Below are 26,820 nucleotides of genomic sequence, written 5' to 3'. Positions count from 1 at the left end.
GACACCCCAACAATCCCACCCTGTCCCTCAGTGTTGTCCAAACCCTCCTGGAGCTCTGGCAGCCTTGGGGCCGTGCCCACTGCCCTGGGGAGCCTGGTCAGTGCCAACCACCCTCCCTGACCTCTCCCTGCATCCCCCAAACCCAAGGCATTAGCAGAATTTCATCAGCAGAATTTCATCAGACCAGGCTCCTCTTCCTGAAAAAGATCCTATTCAGCACCACCCTCTTGTTCCTTGGAAAATGTATCAAACCACCAGCAATGAGAATAAAAAGAATTTTTTTTTGTTTTTTTTTTAGCTTTATTTTTTTTCCCTGTGAAAATGCAGGTCAAGAAATCACAGTTTTATAAAGTGTCATTCATTCCACACAAGCTCCTCATTCTGGCACCTTCCCCCACACCAGCACTGCCCATCCCAAACTGCTCCTCAGCTCCATCTTCCCTCACCAACAGCGATTTTTTCCAGACTTTCGGAAGGAGCTGCACGACAGGAGCCATCTGTGTTTATCACTCCCACTGCTGCTCGTCCTCCCCGCCCCGAGCTGGGGTTCTGTCCTAAACACCCGTTATGAAACCTCACCAAGTTCCAGCCAAATTTTGAGGAAAAGCTTCCCCTGACTCTCTCCTGTCAGTATTGCACAGAACTGGAACACGGATTGGCTCTGCCCGGCACGGGAAGCCAAGGGGACAGAGCTGAGGGATCTCAGGCTGGTTGGGACCAGAACCTGGAGACCCTCCCTGGGGGAGAAGCCCAGCTCGGGGCAGTGGGATGGCACCAGTGTCCCCCAGGGGGGTGACAGCTGACCCTGGGCAGGGACAGGGACTGGGGACCTGCAGCCTCACTCCCTGCTGGTGGTGGCAGCAGAACAGGACTGAGGGCTCTGCACAGGACAGAGGCTGGAGATCCTGGGTAATGCTGGGTGAGGGTGCAGAACACACATCCCCACGGACCTGGGGAACAGGGACATCTCCACGGACCCACAGGGACACCGGGGGGGTTTCCTGCCCTCCCACCCCTCGTGCAGGCGGCCTGAGTTCAGGTTAATGCTGAGGGTGAAGGGCAGAGTCCTGCAGCCAGTCCTGCTGCTCCCACACCCCTGGGCATGGGGGCACCTCCCAGGCACCAGGAGCACGAGGTGCAGCCTTTGGGACGGAACCCACCCTGCTTTTGGAGTGACACATCACCACAGACTTCTCAGAAACAACCAAGAGGTTTTCCCTCTCAGAGGAAGCCAGGTACATGCTTGGGAGCTCCTGGGAACCCTGGAAGAGGCACTTTGCTCCCTCCTGCTCCAGAGCTTAAATTCTGAGTAGTTTATGGCATCTCAAAAGGAATTGAGCCAACCTACCCCTTCCCCCACTCCCTCCTGGAAGACATGTGTGTAATGTGTTAATTACTTACTAAAAAGCCTCTGAACGCGGCATTGCAGATATAATTAGGTGCCTATTTTGGACAACATATTAAGTGCTTTAGAACAAAAAGTGCTATAAAAATATACCCAGAGTGGTGACAGGTTTCAATTTTCTCCAAGAGCTCCACTTTTTTATTACATCAACAACTGGAGTTTTCTGATTAAGGATGTCACTGCCTGGTGTGGCAAAACCAGCCCATGTTCTGGGAGATCAAAGGGAAGAGCATCCCTTGTTTAATGAGTGCTGGTCCTCAAAAAGGAGGCCCAGAGTTTAACTTTCCCCAGCCACTTTCCAAGTGAACTTCAGCTTGGGAAAACTGCCAGCATTCCTGCCCCACTGTGTCCCCCTGACCTCCATGGATCCAGCAGGGCCCACCTCGTTTTTCAGGAGCCGTTTCTCTGCTCAGCTTGGATGCAGAGCCCCTGCTTGGAGGCCACTGCAGTTCCAGAGCTCTGGAAGAGCCACAGCCACCACGAGGGGCTGTGATTTCCAGGTGTGCCAGGCCCTGGAGCAGTCCTGAACAAGCACACTCAGGGCTCACACCTCCCTCTGGCTTTGTTCTGGGCTGGGGAAGGGTGAACAACACCCACCCACCTGAATTTCACCTGTGAGGTTTCAGGATGTTTGAAACATTCACAAATCAGTAAAAAAAAACAGTTCAAAGCTTAAGGTATTGCAGGCCCAGTTACCCATCCCACTCCATGAACCAGCTGGAAGGGAGGGGAGGATGGGAAGCCTCGTGAGGCCAGGCTGGGCCAACAGAACTGGGGCACTGGGCTCAGCCCTGGCAGCTGGGAGGGAGATTTATATAAACTCTGCAGCAAAATTCAGCCCTGTCAGAGCTGACAGAGCCACCATCCCCTCCCCTTCGCGGGGAGCTGCCTGGATGGGACAGGTCACCTGAAGTCAGGATGGAGGAACAGCCCCTCCACCTTCCCAGCAAGGAATTCCATACCCTCCTCCTGCCCTGTCTGCCAGAGACACCAGAGAGAGCACCAGCTCCTCCAAGACCTGCAAGTGGGAGCTGCAAGCAAAGCTCTTTCTGGGAACAAAGTTCTTTTCTGATTCAAGAAGGAAATGATCTGCGGGGAAGGGTGGGAGGTGAGACCAAGAACCAGCCAGTTCCTGCTGTCGATTCTCCCCGTGCAATAGGCTGGAGGTGGAGATGATGCTCCCCAAAGCCCTACAGAAGTGTTTTTTCCTCCATCTGGAAGGAAGTCAGGCAGCTCCTCTCAGCACAACCAACCCCCAGCTGCACTGAGGGCACCCAAACTCCTCCCCTGGGCGAGCCCAGCAGCTCCGGCCTCACCCCTGAGGCTGAGCCACAGTTCTCACCCAACCCCCCTGCTCTCCTGGAAAGCACAACCACATTCCTCCAAAAAGCAGGAATTTCCACCCACCATCCTCCAGCTCTATCACTCACACCCAAAACAAGTAATTCCCACCGTCCTGGGGAACATCTGAGCTCAGGACATGCCTTGGGACCGGGGCAGAAGGACACGAGCGAGGCCCGAGCGCAGTGGAGCCGCCGTCCCGCCGCAGCACGAACGCCAGCCACTGCACTTGGAGCTCCACCACGGCAGGGCAGGTTGGAAGCTTCTGTAATCCCTTCTTTCCGCGAGGTAAAAACCTCCAAAGGCAGGCAGGGCCTCAGGGCCTGTTCTCCAGCTGGCCGTGCTTGACGCGCCAGGTCCAGCCGACGCTGCAGTCGGGGGCCAGGGTGCACTGCAGGTCGATGCCAGAGTCGGGCACCTCCATGTCATAGTGCACCGGGTGCCCCTCCTTGGTGACCAGGCTGAAGGCAGGGACCGGGATCTGGGGAGCAGAACACACAGAGCGGCACTTGAAGCCTCCTTCAGAACATCCCATCCCTTTATCCCCCCGGCAAACAGCTTCCCAAGGCAGGGAAGGAGCCTGGAGAGAGGCTTGTGCTTGGCAGGAACATCCCGAGCTTCTCCTGGGAGGAAGGGTCTCAGAACCGGACAGGGCAGTGCCCACCCTGCTGCCAAACTGCCCCCACGAGCTCTGGGCCGTGCCTGGGGGTGCCTGAGGCTGTGAACTCCTCTGCAGGTCGGTGGTACTCGGCTCTGTAAGTCCACCAAAGAGAACCAGCACCACTGGAACATTTTCTGGACTGGTGCAACCCCTTTTACAGCACATTTTACACTCAGATGAGTCACAGTCCCACGGACACTCTGGGAGGTTCTTTCAGGGACTGCCAAGGATGCCCACAGAGAGGTTCACTGGAGTGTGCCAACATCTCCTCCAAACCAACAAGTTGGAAGCACCACAGCCAAACACAGCCTGTTTCCCTGAGCTGATGCTACTGCTCAGGATGAAAAAGGCACATAGTGATTTAGGGAGAGGGGAAAGAATTTATCTTTTTAGTTGAGAAAAAGGATTTTTTAAGCTGCAGCACAGGCACTTCCTAAGATGCAGATTCCTGTTGTCCCTATGACAATTAACAATGGCTTATCATTCAGGTTCTACATTAGGAAAATTTCTTCACTGAAAGAGTGACCAGGCATTGGAACAGGCTGCCCAGGGCAGTGGTGGAGTCACCATCCCTGGAAGTGTTCAAACAATGAGGAAAGGTGGCACTTCCAAGATATGGTTTAGTGGGCATGGTGGGATTGGGTCAAAGGTTGAACTGGATGATCCTGGATCATCCTTAATGATCACTGAATCATTAAGGTCTTTTTTGACCTTAATGATTCAGTGATTCAAAAAACATCCTCTGGTACCACACTCACAACAGCAGCACTGAAGTTCTAGTACTAAAGGTGTCATTGGGACCCTTGACCAGTTCCTGGTCCCTGGATTTTAGGTGCTATGAACCTGTGTTAGGGAAGAAATTGCTCCTCAGACAAAAGGAATCAACTCCCAGTTTGTGTCTCACCTGGCTGCTTATCCCCGTGGCAATGTCTCCCACCTTTTTCCTGTGGAAATCCCTGATGTGTAAATTTTCTCCACTGAGCAACTGGATCTGGATTTTCACTCCTGGAATGCACAAGAGGAGTCGTTACGACCTCACAGTCCACAGGAAAACTGACTGACAAGGCACACACAGGGGAAAAACTCCTTTTTGTCACTAAGCATTTCATTTATGTAGGTCTTCTGCTGAGCATGGAGCTTCCTGAAGACAACAATGACTCAGAGCAGAGCTGGATTTAGCAGGAAAGCAGCTGAAGGGATGTATTGATTTGCACAACATGCCCTCAAAATTACTTTGTGGACGTTTCTGGGTTATAAAACACAAATCCTTGCGCATGGCAGTTGCACAAGGCAGGGCACACACAGCTCAACAGGCTCTGTGTGTTCAGGAACTTCCCTGGATTTCACTGCACAGACCCCAGTGCCTTCCACCCACCCGTGACCGGGGCGGACCGGGCCTCCTCACAACCCACCTTTGGGAGGGTCTGTGCTGACACAGCAACTGAAGGATAAAAAGAGCTCAAAGAAGCCATTTCCCAGTCCCTCTGGCTACTGAGGAAACGATTCCTGACCGTTTATCCCACCTGCAGCCATCCAGACCCACCGTTGAAGTAGCTGGGGGTGTCCGTGTGCCGGCTGCGGCTCAGCAGGTTGTTCCAGCTGAAGCTCTGCCCGTCTGCCTGGCTGTTCCAGGAATGAATCCCAGAGCTCATAGTGTCCCTCAAGCTCTGAGAAGCCTTCATGGAGTTCTGCAGAAATAACCACAAGTTTGTCAAAAGGCTCCTAAAGAAAATGAGCTTGCAGGAGGTAAACATTAAAGAGAAAGGTGGAAATCCACGGGGATCTAAGGCTGGGCTTTGAGTTCAGGCAACATTCATGTGTCACCTGGAAAAGGGAATGAACAGCAATGCAAGAGTTCACAGACATTATGAGATATTCTCAATAGTCAAATCAATGATCAGCTGAAAAGCTGGATGAGAAAAGAGGGGTTTGTGGCACTGAGTGACGGGAGAATGAAGCATCACACAAAATACCTGTCACTTACTGACACTAGAAACACACAGGAAAAACAACCAACTGCATAAACAACTACAGACCCTGCACTGCTGTGCTGCTGGGAAGGGTCTGTGTTATCCTTGAGCCATGGAAGGACAACATCAGCACAGTGGTCAGCACCAGTCCAAAGTCAAATTAAATGTATGGGGCAGGAATTAGGGGGGGAAACCAAGCAGAGTCAGACCCCACACTGCACATTGTGTGTGTCAACAGCTGAGCTGCTGCACAGAACTCTCCCAGTCCTCCACAAAAAGCCCTGGAAGGCTGAGAAGAGGGACAGAAACAGGACACAAAGCTGCTCCCAGCCAGGGCTGACTCCTGCAGATGCCAGGCTGCACAGTTTGGGACTCAATGTCTTTGAAAACTATGATTGAAGGGCTTTTGTCCTCCCCTGGTCCAACAAGGCTTGTGCAGTGTTTCTCACTGGCATTCCCTGCCTTAGGAACACCAGAGATAGAGCAAACAAAAATGACTAAAATTAGTATTTCAGTAGCTTGGACTATGCATTCATTAGCATCAATGGGTTAAAGTAAGATCATGGAGAACAGATCCAGAGGCTGGGAATGAATAGCCAAGATTTGCTCTCTGTTTTCCTGCCCTGTTCTTCTGGTCTTGCCCTAAACTTCCCACTGGTGGCCAGAAGAAGACCTTGCACAGCTGCTCGGTCCAGCTTGGAGCAGCTCCTGCACCCACCACTGCTCCCCTACCTCCCTTCCCCTGCACAGAGTGGGGCAGAGCTGCTGAGATTGTCCACATCCACACACTTGGAGCTTCCTGAGTCAGCAGACAGCACAGGAGAGCCTCTGGAGGGAAGGATCCAGGCTGGACACTGAACTAAAGCACAGCCACAATCCTCAACACCCCTCTGTGCCAGGACAAAGCTTTCCTCCCAAGGTTCCTTCCAGCAAACTGGGTGTCAAAAAGCAACAACAGTGAGAAACTCCAGATCTCTGCTGGTCACAGCTCCCAGTTTTCCAGAGAAAACCCCCATCCCTGCCTCCATTCCCACTCACCCTCTCGCTGGCGTCCGACACAAAGGGGCTGTCGATGCTCAGACAGGAGAGCATTTGCTCCTGCTCTTCCAGGGAGTAAGGCTGGGAAAGGCTGTTCAGAAACAGTTCTGCAGCAAAAAGAAGAGAAGGGAAGACATTTCCAGTGTTTCCTTCCGTGCCCCTCTGCTCTTATCACAGTTCTGCAATTAATTCCCAAAGCTTCTTCAGCTTTAGCTGATGAACTGGTGTCAGTGAAACACATGACACACAGCTCTGAGCAGAGGGGACAGCCAGCACTGACAGCAGGGAAACTGAGCCAGAAAGGACAAAAAGGGATTGTGCAATGACATGCAGCACCCAAAACTTCCCAGTTCTTGCCCATCCTGACACCTCTGAGATGTCACTGTAGATCCATGTGCATTATCGTGCCCAGGGAAAGGTCCAAGAGATGCCCTCAGCTCCTGCAGAGAGTTGCACTGACAATACCCAGCCCTCAAAAGGCTGCTGAGAGAGACCCAAAGCCATTTGAGAAGAAAGCCCTCAGCAACCCCTAAAATGTCACTCCGCAGTTCCCTGACACAGTTACATTTTAAGCCACCTTTTGGAGTTTTAAATTCACTTACAAATAGAAAATATGAGAAAAAAAAACCCTGAAATGTTGTATTATACTGGGGCAATGGAACTGGACTACGTGATTTCCACACTAATTTACTCCTGGTCTTCCAGTTCTGGATTGCTGCTGGTAACCAAACTCTTTGGCTGGTGGCTGCAGGTTTTCCAATGCCCAGAACAAAACAGTTGCAGACTGATTTTAACTGTACTGCTTTGCTTCACATCTGCCATCCCTTTGTTATTACCCTGGCTTACCCTTTTATTAAAAGAATGATGTTTGAAACTTAAAATTCCAGGTGAAATTGGAATTCTGGCACTGTTTACACTTAAGCAGAAGTCTGAAACGGGCTGTTTTCTAAGAGGCTCCTGCAGCTCTCAGAAGGTCCCTCCCCTGCTCAGTGGAAGGAAATCCTGTTCATTACCTTTGTGGGGTATTTAATTGGTTAAGAACTACTAGTTTTGGTAATTTAGAGGAAGGTTGAGCAATTTGTGTAACGAGAAAGGAACTGTGAACAAAACGACATCGAAGCTGAAAACCCAAAAATAACTGTCAGGAGGCCAAGAGAAAGCAGCTGCATTTTTATCCTGCTCTCAAGCAAAAAGCTGAATTCCTTCCCCAGCCCAGTGCTCACCAATCTCCAGCTGCTGAAGCTCCTGTTCTGAAATGGTTGTGGCTCTCTCCACGTGGCTGCAGCTCCTCTGGGGCACAGGAGTTGAGCAGAGAGGGGGGGGATCCCAGGTCTCGGGTGGTTCCTTGTCCTCATTCCAACGGGTTCCCTCGACCTCCTCTGCTTGCTCCAGGGGTGGTGGTGGCAGGACTGGGCTGGCACAGGAAACTTTGACTGACAATTTTGGGTCAGAGCCAGTCTCAGAAACTGGGCTCACCGTGGGGGACAGGGACGTCTGGGGGTTGTTTTCTTTGTTCAGAGACAAATGTCTGGGCTCTCTGTATTCGCCTTTCCAGGGGCTTCTCACACCTCCCACTGCAAAACCAAAAAACAGCAAACATTATCAAATAAAGAAAAAAAAAAGATGTAAAAGCTTTCCTTCACTGGAAGAGTTTGCTGTAAAATGCCCAGCTTCTCCAAAAGATACAACCAGACACCTCCACCAATTCTTGCTGTATTACAGAACCACTCAGCAGGATTAAGTTGAAATAAATTATGATAGTCTTAGAGGCAAGACTGGACCACAAGTATGAGCTACAGCTGAGGAAGCAACAAAACTCTGCTTGCAGTTTTGCTGCATATCAGGCTCTCCAGCTGCAGCTGATGCTTCAGCCCAGCACACACCTGAAGAAACCCACAGAGAGCACAACATCTCCTCCAGCAGAGAAGGAAGAGCCTGTGACAGCACACAGGAAATTGTTATTTATTTGGGTGAGAAACACTCAGCTGTGGGCAAAAGCCATCAACCCAAAATACACATCAATGCTGAAACCTGTGGAAATGATACACTGGGCACGAGTGCTTCCCAGGGGATCACCCTGACACATCCAGCAACTCTCCCAGTGGGGGTGTGAAGGCTGAGCTGCATTAGGACATTTCTACCTTCCTCAAGTGCCATGCTGGTCTTAGTTTTGAGCTCTGCTGCAGATGCCCTCTGGAGAGGCTCCTTCTCCAGCCCCAGCTTAATAATCTCAGCAGTGAGAGGGTTGCAGGAAGGTGGAATTTCCCTCAGAGGAGGTGGCTCTTTAGCGATCTGTGTGACAAACAGGAAGCGAGAGAGGTTACACCAGAGAGGCTTCATTTGATTTCAGGAAGGTTCTTCCCACCCCCCGAGCGTTTCCAGCTGAAATGAAAGCACTAAATGAGACCTGGGCAGTAATTTTATTACAAGCTGAATGGTTAAAAAGTCACACCCAAGCCATGAGCGGGGTAAGGAAGGAGCAGCCCCAGCAGAGCAGTCGGAGGCACAGGGAATGCTGAGCTCCCAAAGCAGGGCTGGCATCGTGTCAGACACCCAGCTGGATCCCTGGCTGGGAATAAGAAGCTTTGGCAGCTCATCTGCTGGCTCTGGAGAGGGGCTGGGTCGCTCACCTTCAGGCACAGGGGGTGGTTGTAGTACTGGGTCCAGGGGTGGCAGCCGTTGAGCATGTGCAGCATCATACAGCAGCTGCTCCACACGTCCACCTTGGAGCCACAGCGCTTGCCCATCACCACCTCGGGGGCCATGTGGGTCTCTGTGCCCGGCACGTAGTTCCCTAAAACCAGGCAGAGGAAAACTCACTGCTGGAAAACTCACTGCTGGAAAACTCACTGCTGGAAAACTCACTGCTGGAAAACTCACTGCGAGCCAGAGAACAGTTCCAGTTCAAGGTGGAAGCCTAAGGCAGAGTCCTTGTCTTTTCAGAAGTCACCTCCAGAGAATCATGGAATGGTTTGGGTGGGAAGGGACCCTAAAGCTCATCCAGTGCCACCCCCTGCCATGGGCAGGGACACCTTCCACTAGCCCAGGTTGCTCCAAGCCCCGTCCAACCTGCCCTTGGACACTTCCAGGGATGGGGCAGCCACAGCTTCTCTGGGCAACCTGTGCCAGGGCCTCCCCACCCTCCCAGGGAAGGGTTTCTCCCAATATTCAATCTAAATCTTTTAGTTTAAAATAGTTCCCCCTTGTCCTGTCAATCCAGGCCCTTGTCCCCAGTCCCTCTCCAGCTCTCCTGGAGCCCCTTTAGGCCCTGCAAGGGGCTCTCAGGTCTCCCCAGAGCCTTCTCTTCTCCAGGTGAACACTCCCAGCTCTCCCAGCCTGGCTCCAGAGCAGAGAGGCTCCACTTCAACCCAAAAGGCAGCACTGAGTTCTCTTATAAACTGTTCAAAGCCTACAGCTCCTTATCACACAGAGAATAGGGATTAAACCCCCCTTCCAAGTAAATTTGACATTAGAAAACATATCCTTCCCTTTTAACAGCTGCATTAAGAAGCACTGTAAAATCTAGTTGACCCAAAAAAAAGGCATTTTGCTTTAGTGGGTGTTGGGATTCTTCCCCAGCCCTTTGGTGAGGACACATGACAAGCCAGAGAAGGATTTTAAAGTCTCAGTGTGGTTTCTTGCAGGGACAAGACACTGAATGCTGACATAATCTTGCAAAAAACAGAGCAGCCCTCTAAGGTGGGAGATGAGGACCATCCCCTCCCAAACCTGAGGCCACCCTGGCTGTCAGTGGGATGCACCACAGTAATACCAACAGACGAGACACTTGTGAGCAACGTTCAGGCTGGAAAATACAGTTGCTTGCAAATGAGCCAGTATGTAAATGTTCAGCAGAAGGAATGAGTCAGGAGGGCAGTTCTGCAGAAAAGGCAGCAGTGAAGCCTCACCTGTGACCAGGCACTTCCCCAGCCCGTCAGGGTGAAGGTGAGCAGAGTGTCCAAAGTCACACAGGAGGGCTCTGCTCCCATCATCAGACAGCAGCACATTCTCAGCTGCAAAGAGAAGAGTTTCATCAGTCTCCTCTGTGTTACGGTCACTAAGATGGAAAAAAAAGTGTCAAAAGCCCATAGAACTGCAGGTTTTTTGAGCCCAGAGGGTTTTTTGCTCCTGTGGAGTGTCACTGGCTTAAGTACAGAGCTGTAATTTATCTCTGCTTATAAACTACCAATTACCTGCCCTGGAGATTCTTGTTCCCAGTGGTGGGGCAGCCTGGGCAAACAGCCTGTCAGACCCACTGCATGACAGACAGAGGTGACAAACATGATATTCCCAGCAGTTCAGAACCAAGGGAAACTCTAATTTCAAACACAGATCTCAAAATCTGGTAAGTAATCCCAGAACTTAATCTCCAAGCCTCTTCTAAGGAAGGGAAGAACGAGGTACCTCAAGCACCACCCTACCTTTGACATCTCCGTGGAGAATGTTTTGAGCATGAAGATACTCCAGGCCCTCTAACACCTGGCCCAGGTAGCTGAGGGCTCTGTCCTCTGGCAGGCAGCCACTCTGCTTAATGAGCTGCCCTAAGGAGCCACCTAGAAAGGAATCCAGAGAGTCCATGTTAGCTTATCTTTCAAGTCTTCCCAGCACCATCAGCATTCCTGGTTGTTTCCAATGAAAAAGTGAGGATTTCCACGTCTGACAGCCCCTATCTTGCACACATGGGTCTGTTCCTTCTGTTTATTCCCAGTTTATTCTGCCCACAGAAACTGGCCTCGTTCATGAAGCTTTTTGCTTAGTGTCAGTTTAACAGTGTTGTTTTGGAGCAAAAGCAACTGCTCTGTGATCAGATCAGACATTTCTGGGTGCTACTGATCACCAGTTGATTCTTCCCAGCCCATTTTCCATGGTCCTGGCTGGAAAAAGAGCATCAGGCAATGGAAGTATCTTGGTTTGCTTGGACAGTATCCCCTTTTCAGTGCCATGTGCCAAATCAACATGAAGCAAAAACCAGCACCAGCTGCATGTTTTAGTGAGAACTGGCAGCTGCTGATCCAGACAGAGCCATTTTGAACTGGAGTGAGGCGGGACTGGGAATTGTTCCCCCCCAGCAAGCTGGTCCAGCAGGGATCACACACACCTATCCCAACCCACTCAGGAATGAGCACTCTGGATACATCAAAGAACTAACAGATTAAAAGTGGGGCAGGAGGAAGAGGAGATCAATGTCCACTGCACTGTGCTGTTCCTTCCTCACCCTCCATCAGCTTCATGAAGATGGTCACCCAGGGCCCTTCCTTCACGGCCCCGTACAGGGGGACGACGCTGGGGCTCGTCACCGCCGCGCACGTCGTCAGCTCCTCCGCCCGGAAATGTTCCACCTGGACCTGGAAAAACAAGGCAGCACTGAGCAAATCCTGGGAGCAACCCTGGCAGGACTGACCCTCCCTGATGGCTGGGTCTGGGTAACACCAGGATGATCTAATGGGACTCCACGATCTAGAGGTGGGACTTGATCGTGGAGGTCTTTTCCAACGTCACGATTCTCTGACCTTCCTTAGCAGTGGGTACAGCAATAAGTGGGAACACTCAGGATGATCTGAACTAGTCCCTAAATCCTCAGTGCCTGAGAAAAGTGAGGGTTTATAAAAAAAAAAAGCCAGGTTGCAATGCCTCCAGCTTCCAGCTGAGGACTGGGAACCTTCAGGAGGAGGGTAACTTCTGTTTCAGTAAGAGGATAATTCTGACAGCTGAACATCCTGCTTTCATGAAAGAGGGGGGAAAATTAAGGATGGTGCAATACTTGGCAACAATTCAACTCTCCCCAAGCAGGAGGGAATATGAAATACAGCCACAAGTGTGCACAATCACTGTTTTAGGTGGTATTCATCCTGAAAATGGTTAAAGAAAAACCCTGAATTCAGCCAAGTAAAATAAAGCAAGAATTTGCTAAAGACCAGAAGGAAAACATGAGTCATTAAGATTCTGGTGGGAAAGGATGCATCATGTTTCTTCACTGTCAGCAATCCAGCTATAGTTAGTTTTCTTTCACCTCAAGAATTCGGAGAGCAGGTGCTTCCAACACCAAGTCTGGTGAAAGAAGGTCAGGTAGTCCCCCCCAACACAGGCAGGCAGCAGGAACTGGAGACAGTTATTCATGGAAAAGGAAAAAGATCATAGGGAAGTGTCCCATCTGCACGTTAGAACTCTCTGCATTCACAGTTTGGTCTTAAAAGATGCATTTCTGATATGAAGAAGCATAATTTGAAACCCTCCCATATTTAGGGAAAAAGCTGACACTTTTAAAGCCTTCAGCCTCTCCTACTCTCATGTTTCCCTTTTCAGCACAACCATCCTCCTTCCTGAAAATGCAGCCCTCTAGGAACAGCTATTTCTCCCCAGTCTGTGTATTTGCAAAAGGGATAATACATTGAAACAGTTCCACACTGACAGAAAAGAAGCTGGCCGAGTCCCCACAGAACCCCACACGCCAACCGTGAGGATGCAGGACAGCAATTAGTTTCCTACATGCTTTAAAGACCTTTGTTTCTATCCCTGACACCTGAAATGGGTAAAGAACTGGTCATTTTGCCACTTACATCTTTCCACAGGCAACACATCAAACCCAGTGTAAACGGGGAAAAGTGAACATTTTAAACTGAAAAATGCAAGCTGCAGTTCTTTTTTGCATCTAATATTTTTGTACTCAAGACAAACACTTCCCACACGCTTGGTGAAGTTTTCTAGTGGAGGAATGTGAGAAACATCAGTTTGAAGAGGGGATGAAACCATTCAAGTTTAAATAAAATAGTTTATATTCTCCTCACCTTGCACTAGCACTCTGCCTGCAGCCCTGGGGCCCCCGTGGCAAATCAACACCCTGATCCAAGTTATAGTCCACATGCTTTCTGTATCATATGGCAGTGGCATATCCTGGTGCAAAATGGATTCTTGTGCCAGCTGCTGGAAACACACATCCTTTGCTGCATCTGTGACAGCAGCACCTCATTAGGATGTGCCAGCACTGGGAGCAGATCAAAGCTCTCTCTGCCTTCAGTGCCTTGGGTTTTTCCTACTTTATTCCCTTCTCACCACGGCATCAGCTGCCATGAAACCACTGACACCAGCCTCGGTTTAGGGTGAGAATAATCAGATCAGCAGACAACTCCCACGGCTCTTTCTCCTCTGCAGTCACTCAAGTCTCTCAGAAAGCCCTACTCTTGGCCTGGCTCAGCACCTAAGATCACTTTAAGGCCAAAGGAACTTAATTTTGGCTGCTAAGCTTGGCCCCTGTGCACACACAGGTTCTCCCTGTGCTTCTCTCCCTGCCATCACCTGGAAGTTCTTCCTTGGACACAACCACAGCAGCACTTCACTCTGGGAGGAGATTTATCTCCCTGTGCCTTCTTGTGCCAGGAAACCCTCCTCTCTCACACATCATTACCTTTTTGGCAGCACACTGGAATCCTGTCTGTTTGTCCTCTATCTTGTACACTTCTCCAAAGGAGCCAATGCCCAAGGAACCGTGGCATTTGGTCCAATGAACCTCTTCTCTGTACTCATAATCCACTGGCTTCAGTTTCTGCAAGTTCAAATCAGAAAACAAGATGAAGCAAATAAAAAAAAACCCACTTAAATGTTGAGCTGCACAGACAGAGGTCAACATTTTCAGAAGCAGCACAATGATAGCACAGCACCTCTCCAAAAATCTCTGTGCACAATTACTTCCATCACAGGCTCGAGATTAAATGATACAGGATCAATCTACTTGATTTCTGTGGGCTCTGTTTGATTTAAATCCACTGCTGTAAAGAAAAGCCACCAGTATTTGGATGGTTTTGGAGCTCTAAAGTCTTCCCTTCTCATGCAGGACATAACCACAAAGCTGAATCCTACAACAAACCAAGATTCATGTGACTAAATGCAGGCACTGCGTGTGAGCTCAAGCTGGTTATGCAGTCAGTAGATGGAGACTGTGCCTCAGGTGACACTGTAAATATATTCAGGCAGGTAAGTGACACCCTGAACTCCACAGACAACGCTGACAGGGTCACTCTGATTCCAGAGAAGTCCTCTAAGAGGAGCTGAAGGTGGCAAGAGAGAACTGAGTTCAGAAGTGAATCACGCCTTAGGATTCACATGGATTTGCTGTGCCCGAGCCCTGTGTTTGGCAAGGGAGGATGGATGAGCTCCTGGCTCCCAGCAGAGGCACAGACATCCCTCCTGCACCTCCACATCCACACCCAGGCCTGGTTTCTGTCTGTGCCAGGGCCCAGGCCATCCAGAGGCAATAAATATTGCAGCCTGTTCTCCTGCATGGCCTGGGCTCCTCCACAGCCAGCAGAGAGCACGTGGCTGAACTAAGCCCAGAAGCCCTGCTCAGAGACAGGTCTGTGTGTCTGGGGAGTGGGCACAGAGAGGAGCCAAAACCTGAGACAGACAGGGCTTTACACATCCTGCAGAAATAACCCTGAGCTGAGCTCAGCTGGTAAAACTCGGTGCCAACAACACCAAGGTCAGGGGTTCAATGCCCTGGACGGGCCCTTCACTGCAGGAGTTGGACTTGATGATCCTTATGGGTGCCTTCCAACTCAGAGTGTTTTGTGATTCTGTGATAAGAAAAAAACACTGCATCTTTATTTGGCAGCTTCAGCCAGATCAAGAACCCTTCAGAAAGGCCAGTCTGGCTGCAGAAGTGAGCCCCTGGATGCAGATCACCCCTGCTCTGAGGCCCAGGAGAAGCTCTGCCTCCCCCCCTGCAGATCACCTCGTTCAGCAGCACGCCTTCACTGGCACTTTCTTCGTGGAACTGCTCCTCGGGGTCCAGCCCACCTCCTCTCCAGGTCTTGGCCAGGCTGGCTAAATTCTGGGGTTCACCAAAACTCACACTGCCCTTCAAGGCATCTACCAAATACTCCTCCACAGAAAGTTTGTCTGAGCTGGTTTTCACGGACTGGTTGATGCATTTGGGGAAAGTGTATTCTAAGTTCAGGCCAGAGAGGCGACTGTCCTGGTAGCTGAGGTCCCCATGGAAGTAGGACTCCAGAGCATTCCGCTTCATGGCAGGGACAGGACTGGCCAGGTGGGGGAAATGGGGAGGTAGGATGTTGTAGGGAAACGGGTGGAGAGTTTCAGGCTGGGGGACAGTGTCCCTCTGTTTCCAAACATGATTCAGGCACTGAATGGGGCTGATGAGCTTGTGCAGTTCAGTTTTGTAGTGGCTCCTTGGGGAATGGGGTTTGCCCGTGGACAGAACTCTGTCAGGTTTCTCAAAAGGCAGCGGATCATAAACCGAGTCCTTGTTAAATTCTGAAGCCCAAAAACTGTTTCTGTAAAGAGCACTTTGGTGTGATTCATCCTCCTAGAAAACAAAACAAAACAGCTGAGGAGGAATCTCAGCATAACCAACAAAAATTCACCTGTTAGCAGTTCACAGGGATCCCCCCAGCACAAGGGGAAGGTCAAGGATTCTCACCTGGACAGGAATGGGGGTGCAGCTCTCCTGTTCTGGAGTTCTGGGACTTCTCCTGCCAGCAGTGGCAGGTTGCCCTTTCAGCTTGGATCTCTTCTTGTGCCTTTTCTTCCTGGCCCTGCCCCTGTGCCTCCCCCTCCAGCAGGTGGGGGCCATGTGCCCCTCGGTGGCGTGGGCCACATTGTTGGGGATCTGGTCGAGACTGTCCGAGCGGCTGCTGGAAACCAAAACACAGCCCTGAGACGTGGGGGCACAGCTCAGGCAACACCTCTGACCCCCAGAACCAGCACTCTGCCTCCTGGGACTCACACAACAGAGAACTAGAACAGAACTTCGTGCTTGCTGTGTTTAAGTTCAAGATCCAGGCTGGCACGGTGGGAAAGGAATGTGGGCAGGGGAAGCAAAGCAACAATTCTCCCAGGGTTCAGAAATTCTGCAAGGAACAACAAGACTGGATCACACAACCACGGGATGGTTTGGGCTGGAAGGGATCTTAAAGACCTGCCATGGGCAGGGACACCTTCCACCAGCCCAGGTTGCTCCAAGCCCCGTCCAACCTGGCCTTGGACACTTCCAGGGACCCAGGGGCAGCCACAGCTTCTCTGGGAAATCCATTGCAGCCCTTCCCCACCCTCACAGGGATAATTCCTTCCCAATATCCCATCTAACCCTGCCCTCTGGCAGTGGGAAACCATTCCCCCTTGTCCTGTCACGTCATCCCTTGTGCAAAGTCCCCCTCCAGCTCTCCTGAAACCTCCTTCTTGTACATGACAAAGTAAAGGGAAAAGCACTGAATGTCTCCAGGCTGCTCTGAGACAGTCTGGGGTTGATTTCTAGTGAACACAGAAATGATGTATAAATGCAGTCTATTTAAAAAAAATTATTTAAATTCATGAAAGTGTTCATAACATCAACGCCTGCTCTGTTGGAAAGGAAAACAGACTTTGCACAAAGAAAAGGGATGACTAAGTGAACTCGAATAAAATAGCTTTAAAAAGCCAAAATGTGCTGGTATGTGAAGCTTAATATTACAATATGATTTCTAGGAACACATGGATATACAAAGAGCCCTGGCAGCACTCCAGCTGGGGGCTGCAGGAGGAGATGGAACTCAAGAGGAACATTTCTGTGCAGTCAGGGGCAGAACTGGATGGTCTTCAAGGTCCCTTCCAACCCAAACCATTCTGTGATTCCACACCAATCCTCAGATTTGTATGGAACTAACTAACCCTAGTTAGATTTTTTAGAATCAAGCCATAAGAGAAAACAGGATATTTGACCTTCAAATGAAGAAACCATCCCACTGACTCAGAGCAGTTATGAAACATTCGTGTGTCTTTACTGCTCAGTGATGCAGCTCACAGCCAGCATTGCTCCCTCCATCTCTTCCTGCTGGTTTAGTGCTAAAGGATCCCATGAGCAGAGTTCTGGGAGATAAAGCCCCTCAGAAAGGGGTCACTTTGCATTTCTGCTGTTGGTCCATGGGACACAAAGCCAGTGGGCACTGTCAAACCATGCACCTCACACCTTCAGTGTCTGAAAGCCCCAGGAAACAGCAGCACCTAATAAAAAAAAAAAAGACTGAAAATCTACCCTTGGATCCTTCTACTTTGAGCCCATGAACCTCAAAAAAAAAAAAAATCACTCAGCCATTCCCAAACAAATTTGCCAATCCAGAAATGGAGGCAGAAGGCTACCAGGGCAGTAAATCTGCAGGCATTGACAATAAGACAATGCAGGTGTTTCAAGTGGTTTGTGCTTAAACTCATTTTTTTTCCTAACACAACAAAAAAAGGTTTTGAGGAAGGTGTTTGGGGAAAGACACATTCTTACCAGGCCTCAGACTGAAAAACTAATTCAAGCAGGAGTGTTTTTGGAAAAAAATGCTGTAAGCACACAGAGCCAGGGTGATTTGGAACAGGTCCAAGCCAGCAGACACAGCAGTGAAGCCACTTCATGTGCTCATGTTGAGAAGCCTCTCACCTGTAACGTTTGCTGTGGGCAATAAAGGATCTCTCTGATAAAGTGGGGCTGAACTCCTGACTGTTTTCACCTGTGGGAAAGAAAACAGGGTCATCACTTGTCTTAAACAACTTGACTAAAACAACTCTGCCAACGTGCTAAATCAGTGACCCAGACAAAGCACTGCCCAGCCATGTCACACCACCCACGCCACATTCCTGCTCCCCCAGCACCAGGAAGCTTCCCAGTATCTCCTGATCCCCCAGCTCTTTCCCAGCTGACAGCTTTATGTTGTTTTCCTCCTCTTTTAAACACCTTTCAGAAGCCAGGCAAGACCAGATGACCCCCAGGACACAGATTTAGCTGCGGTGCACTGGTCTGTTATTTATGTTTTACCCAGTGGATGCTGCCACATTATTAGGAGATTTCATGAGCTTCCTAAATAGAGTCTGGGCTGTGTCACCAACTCCACCCCACTTGGGATTACAAATAGATGTGGTCTCAGCTCTCCAGGAGCGCCCAGGGAGTGAAATCTCATCCCTCAGTGCACATTCCTGTTCCTCAATGAAGCCCAGCCAGGCCTGTACTCACATTCTGCCTGGGCAATGATAGAAATGGATGCACAGCCTCCTTCTCTTTCTTCTTTTGCTGTTCCTTTGGTGATTACATCACTCAGGATTTTCCACTGGCTGTCAAAGATGGCCTTCTCTGAATCCTCTACTTTGCAAACACTGCTCTGCTTTTCACTCACTGTCTCCTTCAGCCCCTCGGTCGCCGTGAGCTCCTTCTTGTGCTTGACAGCTGCCTCAGGAGCTCCTTGGCATGTAATTCCCATCACTGCCATTGCCCAGGCTCAGAGAGACACTGAGTGAGAAGAGAAAAACACAGCACTTGTCAAACTGCTTCACAGACATGAGAAACTGGAGGCTGTGAAGGTATCAGATTATTGAATAATTTAAACCAAATCAAGGTCCTGCCCAAGCTCTGAGCTGGAGAAGAACCCCCAGAGTGCCACCCCTCCATCCCTGACTTGGACCACTGAAGATCTGAATATTCAATGTTATATTTTCAGTACTGAGAATATGAGATCACACAGGTTTCAAAGGGAAATTTAGTTCTTGGTATATTCCCTCAGCTGAAATACAAACAGTGAAACCCTAGAGAAGAGAAAACTCCTGTGTCACTAAACAGGGAGAATATTCAACCCAAAACAAAGGAAAAAAGGGAAGACATGAAAGTTCTTCCCCTTGAGTGCACCTGGGAGGAATTACACTGTGCTCCCACAGCACATAAATGGCCAAAACTCAGGTAATTCCTTTCTTCCCTGAGCTCAGTTCACCCCCAAATCCATTTCTCATTCTCCCTTCCAGGCTCGACATCCATCCTGTCTGTCCAGAGACCCTTCCTTCCTTCCTCTTCATCACCAACCACTTCTGCAGTCCTTGGTCAAGCCCAGGAGAAGTGGAGTTCCTGCAGAGTGCAGGATGAATGGAATGTGGTGGTGGAGAGAGGACAGTGATGGTGCTGGAACAGACTCTGCCCTCCCCTGGGGAGCTGACCAGGGGCACAAAGGGAGCTCCAAACAAGCCCCAGCACATGGCAAACCTTGGCCAGCACTGGGGAGGGTGGGAGGGAGCCAGGAGTGGAAAGGGAGAAGCATAAGGAAGCATGGAAGCAAGGTAATGAGGGACAGGATAGGTAGGACAGGGGTATCCTGTGGGGTGAAAATCAGCAACACAGAGAGAGAGGATTTCCCTACAATATGAACCCACAGGAAATACAGCCTTGGCTCAGCCCCTGAGCCCCTCACCTGGGATTCTGGAGAAGTTAAACCAGCTGTTTTCTTTTAAACAAGCATTTGCTCTGTTGCCCCATAACTGCAGAGATCCCTTCCTGGGGCTGGTCCTCTCACAGATCAAGTGTAAAACCTTCAAATGGACATTTCCACCATCAAACAACCCACAGACACTCACAGCCAGCACATACAGGTGTTAAGTACCACAAGCCCAGTACAGGAGAAGGAGGGACATTTGAACAGAGGCCAGGAAAACCAGGATCTCAGGACCATTTTTGGTCCACCTTTGAGGCTCAGCAGCTTCAATCTGCACCAGATCTTTTTTTTCTTTTTTTAATTTCCTTTTTTCTTTCCTTTTTTTCCCCACCTTGAGCAGCTGCCTGGGCCGACAGGACATTTACTCCAAGAGGCTCCTGGCAACAGGGATGACTCAGGAAAATGCCAAAAGGAGTGGGTGCTCTGAAGGACCACCAAGGAAAGGGGAATGGAGGCCTCTGGGAGCCAAGTGCATGAACCTCGGTGTGATGAGTCACTTAACAACCTGGCAGGTGTACAAGGAAAGTCAACAATGACCACATTCAGAGGCTAAACAGAGAACAGCTGCTGTGCAAAAGAAGTGCTGATGACAGTATCCCACTCATTACACCCGGCCCGCTCCCTCTCCTCTACAGAAATTATGTCAGTTCTCAGTGCTGTAAAATAATCCCTTGGAGCAGCAGCAGCAGCAGAGCCTGCCAGATGACTAACCCAGCCACCAGTGACCAAACTGACAAGTTCACAGCTATTTTTATACTCACTCTCTCCTGACTTGCATTAACTCTGTCTCTCCTTGCCCTCCCCTCACCTTCAAGGTCCTCCAGCACTGGCCAATTCCCATGGCCAAAAAATACCTAATTCTACAAGTCAGAGGACAATAGAGGGAGGGGAGAAGCAAAACTGCAAGTCCTTGTCACTCTCTGAGATGGAAAAGAATAACAAGGAAACATTACTGAGATTAAAGTCAACAGAGCACATACCTCACTCAAAGAGACCGAGGAGCAACTGTGAGCAACGGCCTCCAAGAGAGCAAACTCAGACAGTCTGATGTGTGACTCAGGTCTAGGAGCTGTGCAGGACCAGGACCTGCAAGCCCAGCCTGGTTTAACTGTTGCTGCTCAGTTCTCAGGGCCCTGGAAGGGTCAAGCCCCGGATATTTTTATGGTACGTGCAGCAAAGCAGGGTGGGCAGAAGTTGTGATTGAAAAATAAGGAATCAGGGCTTCCAAATAATTTTTGAGGTGTAACTTCTGCCTGGAGAAAAGGAGGCTCAGGGGGAATCTTATTGCTCTCTCCAACTCCCTGGCAGGAGGGTGGAGCCAGGTGAGGGTCGGGCTCTGCTCCCAGGGAACAAGTGATAGGACAGGGGGAAACAGCCTTAAGTTGCTCCAGGGGAGGTTCAAGCTGGATATTTTGGGAAATTTCTACACTGAAAGGGTGACCAGGCATTGGAATGGGCTGTCCAGGGCAGAGGTGGGGCCACCATCCCTGGAAACATTCAAAGAACAAGACTTGGCACTTCCTGGCATGGCAGGATTCGGCTGAAGGTTGGACTGGATGCTCCTGGAGGGTCATCCCAACCTCAGTGATTGTGTGATTCAGAACTGAACGGGCCTGACTCATCTCTGAGTGCTTGGAGGGGGCAAAGAGAGGTGCAAAGGGCTCCTAAACCCCCTTAAGTTGGATGTGGGCCCTTGGTCTCTACCCAGACACCCCCCCCAGCCTTTCTCAGGGAGCTCTGGATAAAAGGGAGCCTTGGGAGCAGTGAATGGGCTTTTGATGCCAGGTTGGAGCCTGTTTGCTCCTTATCTTCACCAAGGGTTTACTCAGCCCTGGTTGATAATGTCGGTTCCCACTGGTGTAAAACAGAAAGTGTGTTTTTACCCAGTGAAAGCCAAACAGTCTCAGTTGAGCTGTGGAGGCACCGCTCCGGTGGCAGCTCCTCCCCCAGACAATCTCTGGGAGAAACTGCAACACTGGATAAGGTCATCTGAGACCTGGAGGGAGGCAGAATTAAGGAGACACTCCAGCACTGCTAATATAAGAGATAACCACGGGCTTTCTGCTCCTTTAAAACCCTTCTCTAAACAAGTCCTTCTCCAGCTCTCCCATCTCAACTGGAAGCTGGTTGTAGCAGGGACCTCAAAAGAGCATTTCTGTGTTTCATGAAGTTACTGTGTGTGGACAGGGAGAGTCAGAGCTGGACAAAAGTCATGCAAACACCTCTCCAGCATTGACTCCTTCCACAGCAAACCAAAATATGGGATCCTGCTTGGTCTGCCTGGCTCCAGTTTCCCTGGACAGTGGCTTTGGGGAGAATTTCAGTGAAGTTTGTGTGGAGTAGCCCATAGATTTGGTTAAAAAAGACCTGGGAAAGAGCTTTAAAATATACACCAGGCTCCCTAAGCCAGCTTCACAGAATGCAGATTTCTTCTCATCTGAGTGCAACTGTTCAGAGACAGTTTCAAACTGACATTTAGTTTGAAGGGGGGGAAAAAAAAAAAAGAGAAAAAAAAAGTCATGTTATCTCAGTGAGGTTTCCCACTTCCTTATTGAGAGGAGTTTTAAGCACAGAGCACTAACTCAGGTTGCCTTTGCAGCTGCTGCTGGTTTGCTCAAACACAAGGAGCATTTTTAGCCATGTTGCTTTGCTGACCACCACAACAAAGCAACAGCTGGGGAGAGCCAGGAATTTCTGCATCACCAGAGCAGGGAATGCCAGCTGAGAAGAACACACACCTTCTGGGGACCTTCCAGTGCTAACAGCTGTCAGGGAACACTGGAGAAAGTGCCAAATCTGCAGCCAGAAACTCACCCAGAGAATTGAGTGCAAAATCATCATATAATCAAAACTGTCAGATAATCAAACCTTGTCAAGGAACGTGTTTTCCCAAAGGAAAAAACAAATAAGATGGCACCTGTTAAATGGATGGATTGCATTAAAAATCTGGTTTGGGGCCCCAAAGAATGTGTGAATATAGATATATGGAAGTGCTCAAGGCAGGTTGGATGGAGCTTGGAGCAACCTGGGCTAGTGGAAGGTGTCCCTGCCCATGGCAGGGGGTGGAACTGGATGAGTTTAAGGTCCCTTCCAACCCAAACCATCCCATGGTTCTGTGCACAACCCCTTCAAACTCCAGGCACTGCTTCCCTTCATCCCTCCCCACCCTTCTCTCCCTGCCTGGATGTTATCCAGGAGCTCCCTTCCCTGCCCATGTTTCAGATGGAACTGAAATTCAGACAGTTCCTTTTTCAGCAGAGGCAGTTTAAGGCTGTTCCTGTGCCCAGGCCTGGGCTGGTGATTTAAACTGCTCAGTGCTGTCAGCAGGAGAAGTTTCACTTTGTGTCAGAAGGGACTTAATAAAAAAAGTTGTAGCACTCACCACCACCCCCCGACCTCAAAACACACTTAATGCTGCTTGAAGAGGGAAAAGAAAAGAGACTTCCCTTGTGTATCTAAGAGCTCCAAACTGAAAATAAATAGAATGCCTGACTGATTAAAATCCTGGTGAGTCAGAGCAGCAGTTGCTATTCCAGGGTGCTCTGAGCCCTCACCTCTGCTTGGATAACCACTGACCCACCGGGGTCCTGTTCCACCCCTCGGGTCCCTCCCGTGTGTATCCAAGCCCTCCTGCACTCGTATTTTCCAGGGAAAGCTAAACCTTCTGCCCAAACCCCCCAGAACCACCTGCCTGAAGCATTTCACTATCGGCCTCAAGCGTGAGTAAGTCACTACAGACGATAGGAAGTATGTAAACATGTTCTTTAAAGTGGTTTGATAGTAAATATTTCCAAATCCCACTTCAGCCACTGGTGTTGCTTACTGTAAACATCAGGATAATGAGCCTCGACTGTCTTTTTACTTGCCAGACATTAAGATATTGCAATGGTTTGGTTACAAAATCTGCGGGGAAATATTGGGCTGGGTTCAACCATGGGCAGAATTTCTCAGAGCACCCAAACCCACCTCTGCTCATTTCCTCGGCTACAGCTCAGCCCTGAACAATTCTTTTCATGTTGCTGAACAAAGATATGAATAACACCATTTGTCCAGGGTTTACAAACACCACCACAACCCCATTCATTCAAAGAAGTGGCTAATTTTTCCCCAACTGCTCTGTAAAGGAGGAGAACAGAAGGAATCAGAACAAACTTCAGCCTGGCAAGGATTTGCTTCCCAGCTGCTCTCAGGCCACTGCTTAGTGACATCCTGGCCTTGACAACCCACTTGTGAAGTTATTTCCTAAACTATAACCAAATGACACAATAAAGCACCTAAAGGGACAACTTCCCCCAACCACCACAAACACACATGATAATCAATTCTGCCCAAGCAGGCAGGGCTGAACTCTCATCAGTTGTTGCTTTACATCGCTCTGCGACTTTACATTTCATTTATAAAATGTAGATTTATAAAATTCACATCCCATTTATAAAATTCAGGGGGTCAGTAAATCTCCAGGGAAGCAGTAAGGCTGGAATGCCAGGCAAACCCAAAAGTTTAGATACATTTAGTATAGCTGGAAGCAGTTCTATGTGATCTTAATTTATGACTGGTCCTGCAAATTGAGTTATGATGATTTTACACTGTGAAGCAGAACTGTGAGCTGATTGGAATGGTTTCTAACTGTCCAGCCTGAGCAGAATCCCATGGGACAAAGTGGGACAAATCCATATGGATTGTGGAACAGAACTGTCTTTAGGCAAGACAAGGTCCATGCTCTGCAGGCCCTGCAGGGCCCTGATGTCACTAACCTGGGACCAGCAAAGCCCAGTGCCCTACAGACTCAATTCCCACAAGTCTGGCCCTCCTGGGCCTCCCCCTGGTCCCTCCACACATCCTCCCCATCTCCCTTTCCCAGCATCTCCAGACCCTTTCCTAACTCAGGTCTCATTTCCTCCCAGCCAGCTGCTCCTCTTGGAACATGGGAATCTTTCTGCCTTCCAGCCCTGGATCCCTCTGTCTCCACCAACACATCTGACACTTGCCAGCAAACTTGAAAAGTCCCAGAAGGAAAGCAAAGGGGTTCTGGTGCCTTTGCCTCCATCCTCTTGGCAGCCACAGTAACAATTCAGCACCACATCACTGTTACAGCAGCTCAGCTCTGCCCTCCCACATTCAACACGGGAAGAAGGCTCAGGACAGATCTTCATTAACTCCAAGTTCATTAATTCCAGTGATGTTGGATCAGGTCCCACAAATTCTTTCGGATTTCGGTTGTTATATGTTTATTTGTTATGCTCCTTCTTCACGGCTTCAAGATTCAGCCTCTTAATACAGTTAAAATTTAATAGTTAATAGCAAGTGACTCATTCCCAAGGAATCCAGTGGCCGTGCCAATAACAGATTTCAACTGAGGTAAAATGCAATAAAGCAGCTCACTACAGACACGACTATTCTTATCACTAATGTCACAGCACACAAGTGCGAGTTATTACTCATGAAAGGGTTCAGAAAGGCAGTCGAAAAAGAAATTCAGACTTTGTTTATGGGTGCTGGTTTCACAGTGCTCTGCCCCACATGTGCACAGCACCCAACACGTTTCCAATGCAACCCGTTAAAGCGGACAGGAAGCATCTGAGATCAACCACAGCAGCGACTTATTAATCAGCAAAGAAACATTTTAACCTTTAGCCAGACAAAAACTAAAAAAAAAAAAAAATAATAAAAATTAAAAAATGAGTTGTGTCACAGAGAGGGGTGAGGCTCAGAGAGAGCGGAGCGGGGGATTCGGTTGTGTTGGGATGAGTTGAGCTTGGCTCTGCCTCGTCCTACCTTCTCCGGAGCCAAGGATCAGCGAAGCCTCTGCAGCGGGAGAGCAGGGAATCGGGAATCCAGGGAATCGGGAATCCAGGGAATCGGGAATCCAGGGAATCGGGAATCCAGGGAATCGGGGAGCTCGGGGCACCGGGAGCTCAGGGATCCGGGAACTGCCGGGCACCGGGAGATCAGAGAATCGGGGGGCCCGGGACACAGGGAGATGAGAGCACCAGGAATCGGGGAATCAGGAGCTCAGGGCAACGGGAGCTCAGGGAATGGGGGAGCCCGTGGCACTGGGAGCCCAGGGAATCGGGAGCTCGGGGCAGGGGGAGCCCGGGGCCGAGGACGTGCCGGGCAGGGCAGTGACATCCAGGCTCCGAACACACACACACACACACAGAGCGCTGCGGCGGGTCCCGGAGAGCCCCTCAGCCGCTCGGACCCGCCCGGGACCGCCCGGCCGGGGCTCGCTCCCCTCACATGCTGCTCCCGCCGGCGGCCGCGGAAGCTCCGCACGGCCCTCCCGCCGCGGCTCTCGCACCGAACACCGCCCCCCGGACCCGCGCCGGGCCCGCACCTACCGCTCCGGCACGGCTGGGTTCGGCACAGCCCAGCCCGGTGCCCGGCTCAGCTCAGCCCGGTCCCGCGGCCCCTCAGGCCTCTTCGGCGGCTCCCGCTCACTGACAGGCGGTGCCCGGCGCCGGCCACGCCCCCTCCGCCGCGCAGCCAATCATCGCCCGGCCTCCCCGCCAGACCCCGCCCCGGCGCCGGCCGCGCCCAATCACCGCGTGTCCCCCGCCCTCCGGCCACGCCCATGGCCGCCCGGGTTTCCCAGAAGTGGGCGGGGCTTCCTGCCAAGCAGGGCCCGCCCCCCCGCGGTCCCTCCGGGAGCCGCCGCGCTGCGCATGCGTGTTCGGCCGCGGGGGCGGGCCCCCCTCACGATCGTCCGCCATGTTGGCGGCGGCTCCGCCAGTCGCGGGTGTCGCCGCGTCCCTCGAGTCTCTCTGACGGGGGTGGGAGGCGCCTGAGGCCACGTCGGTACCACCTCGAGCCGCCTTGGTGGTACCTCGGTACCGCAGTAGCGCGTTCTGCCTGTCAGCAGCCGTCTGAGCCTCACCCCTTACACCGCGTTTGCCTCCAGAAGCTGAGACTTCCCATTCATTTTATTATTTTTCCCTGTTCTAAGACTGCGTGGCCGTTTCCCGGTGAAAGGGCTGCAGGGAGCGTGTCCCTCGGTGCCGGCGCTGCCCCCGCCGTGGCTCTGGGGGGTAGGAGGTGTCAGTCCCGCTATTTTCACTTGTGTAAATTTGTGATAACTTTGATGGATTCCCTCCTCCCCCTCCCGTAGCCTGTAATGCTCCCCAGTAAGTGACAGCTGGTTATTCCCATTCTGGTTTGCCCAGGTACCGCTATTCTTTGCTC

General features: G+C 50.6%; 1 protein-coding gene across 3 annotated transcripts; it reads right to left on the bottom strand.

Annotated features, from left to right (window-relative positions):
• Positions 1 to 293: 293 nt before the first annotated feature.
• MAP3K14 (mitogen-activated protein kinase kinase kinase 14) lies at positions 294 to 26,056 on the bottom strand. 3 transcript variants are annotated; one of them, XM_027711935.2, is made up of 16 exons: positions 25,980 to 26,056; positions 18,399 to 18,671; positions 17,829 to 17,898; positions 15,849 to 16,062; positions 15,141 to 15,734; positions 13,818 to 13,955; positions 11,631 to 11,760; positions 10,837 to 10,968; positions 10,324 to 10,428; positions 9,046 to 9,209; positions 8,557 to 8,707; positions 7,639 to 7,989; positions 6,416 to 6,522; positions 4,951 to 5,095; positions 4,312 to 4,412; positions 294 to 3,227 (listed from the first exon to the last, which is right to left on the bottom strand). In XM_027711935.2, the coding sequence occupies exons 2-16, from the start codon at positions 18,649 to 18,651 to the stop codon at positions 3,063 to 3,065; spliced, it is 2,820 nt and encodes a 939-aa protein (XP_027567736.1). In that variant the 5' UTR covers positions 18,652 to 18,671; positions 25,980 to 26,056; the 3' UTR covers positions 294 to 3,062. The 3 variants fall into 3 exon arrangements, with proteins under 3 accessions (XP_027567736.1, XP_027567738.1, XP_027567737.1); XM_027711937.2 differs by having other exon boundaries at positions 15,849 to 16,059; XM_027711936.2 differs by having other exon boundaries at positions 25,976 to 26,023.
• Between the last annotated feature and the right edge of the window lie 764 nt (positions 26,057 to 26,820).

Source organism: Pipra filicauda, unplaced genomic scaffold (genome assembly GCF_003945595.2).
Source record: "Pipra filicauda isolate LSUMZ 115617 unplaced genomic scaffold, ASM394559v2 scaffold336_size1087642_pilon, whole genome shotgun sequence".
Lineage (NCBI taxonomy): Eukaryota > Metazoa > Chordata > Aves > Passeriformes > Pipridae > Pipra > Pipra filicauda.
Note: the sequence above shows the minus strand (reverse complement) of the source record. Positions and strands in the feature narration are given on the sequence as shown.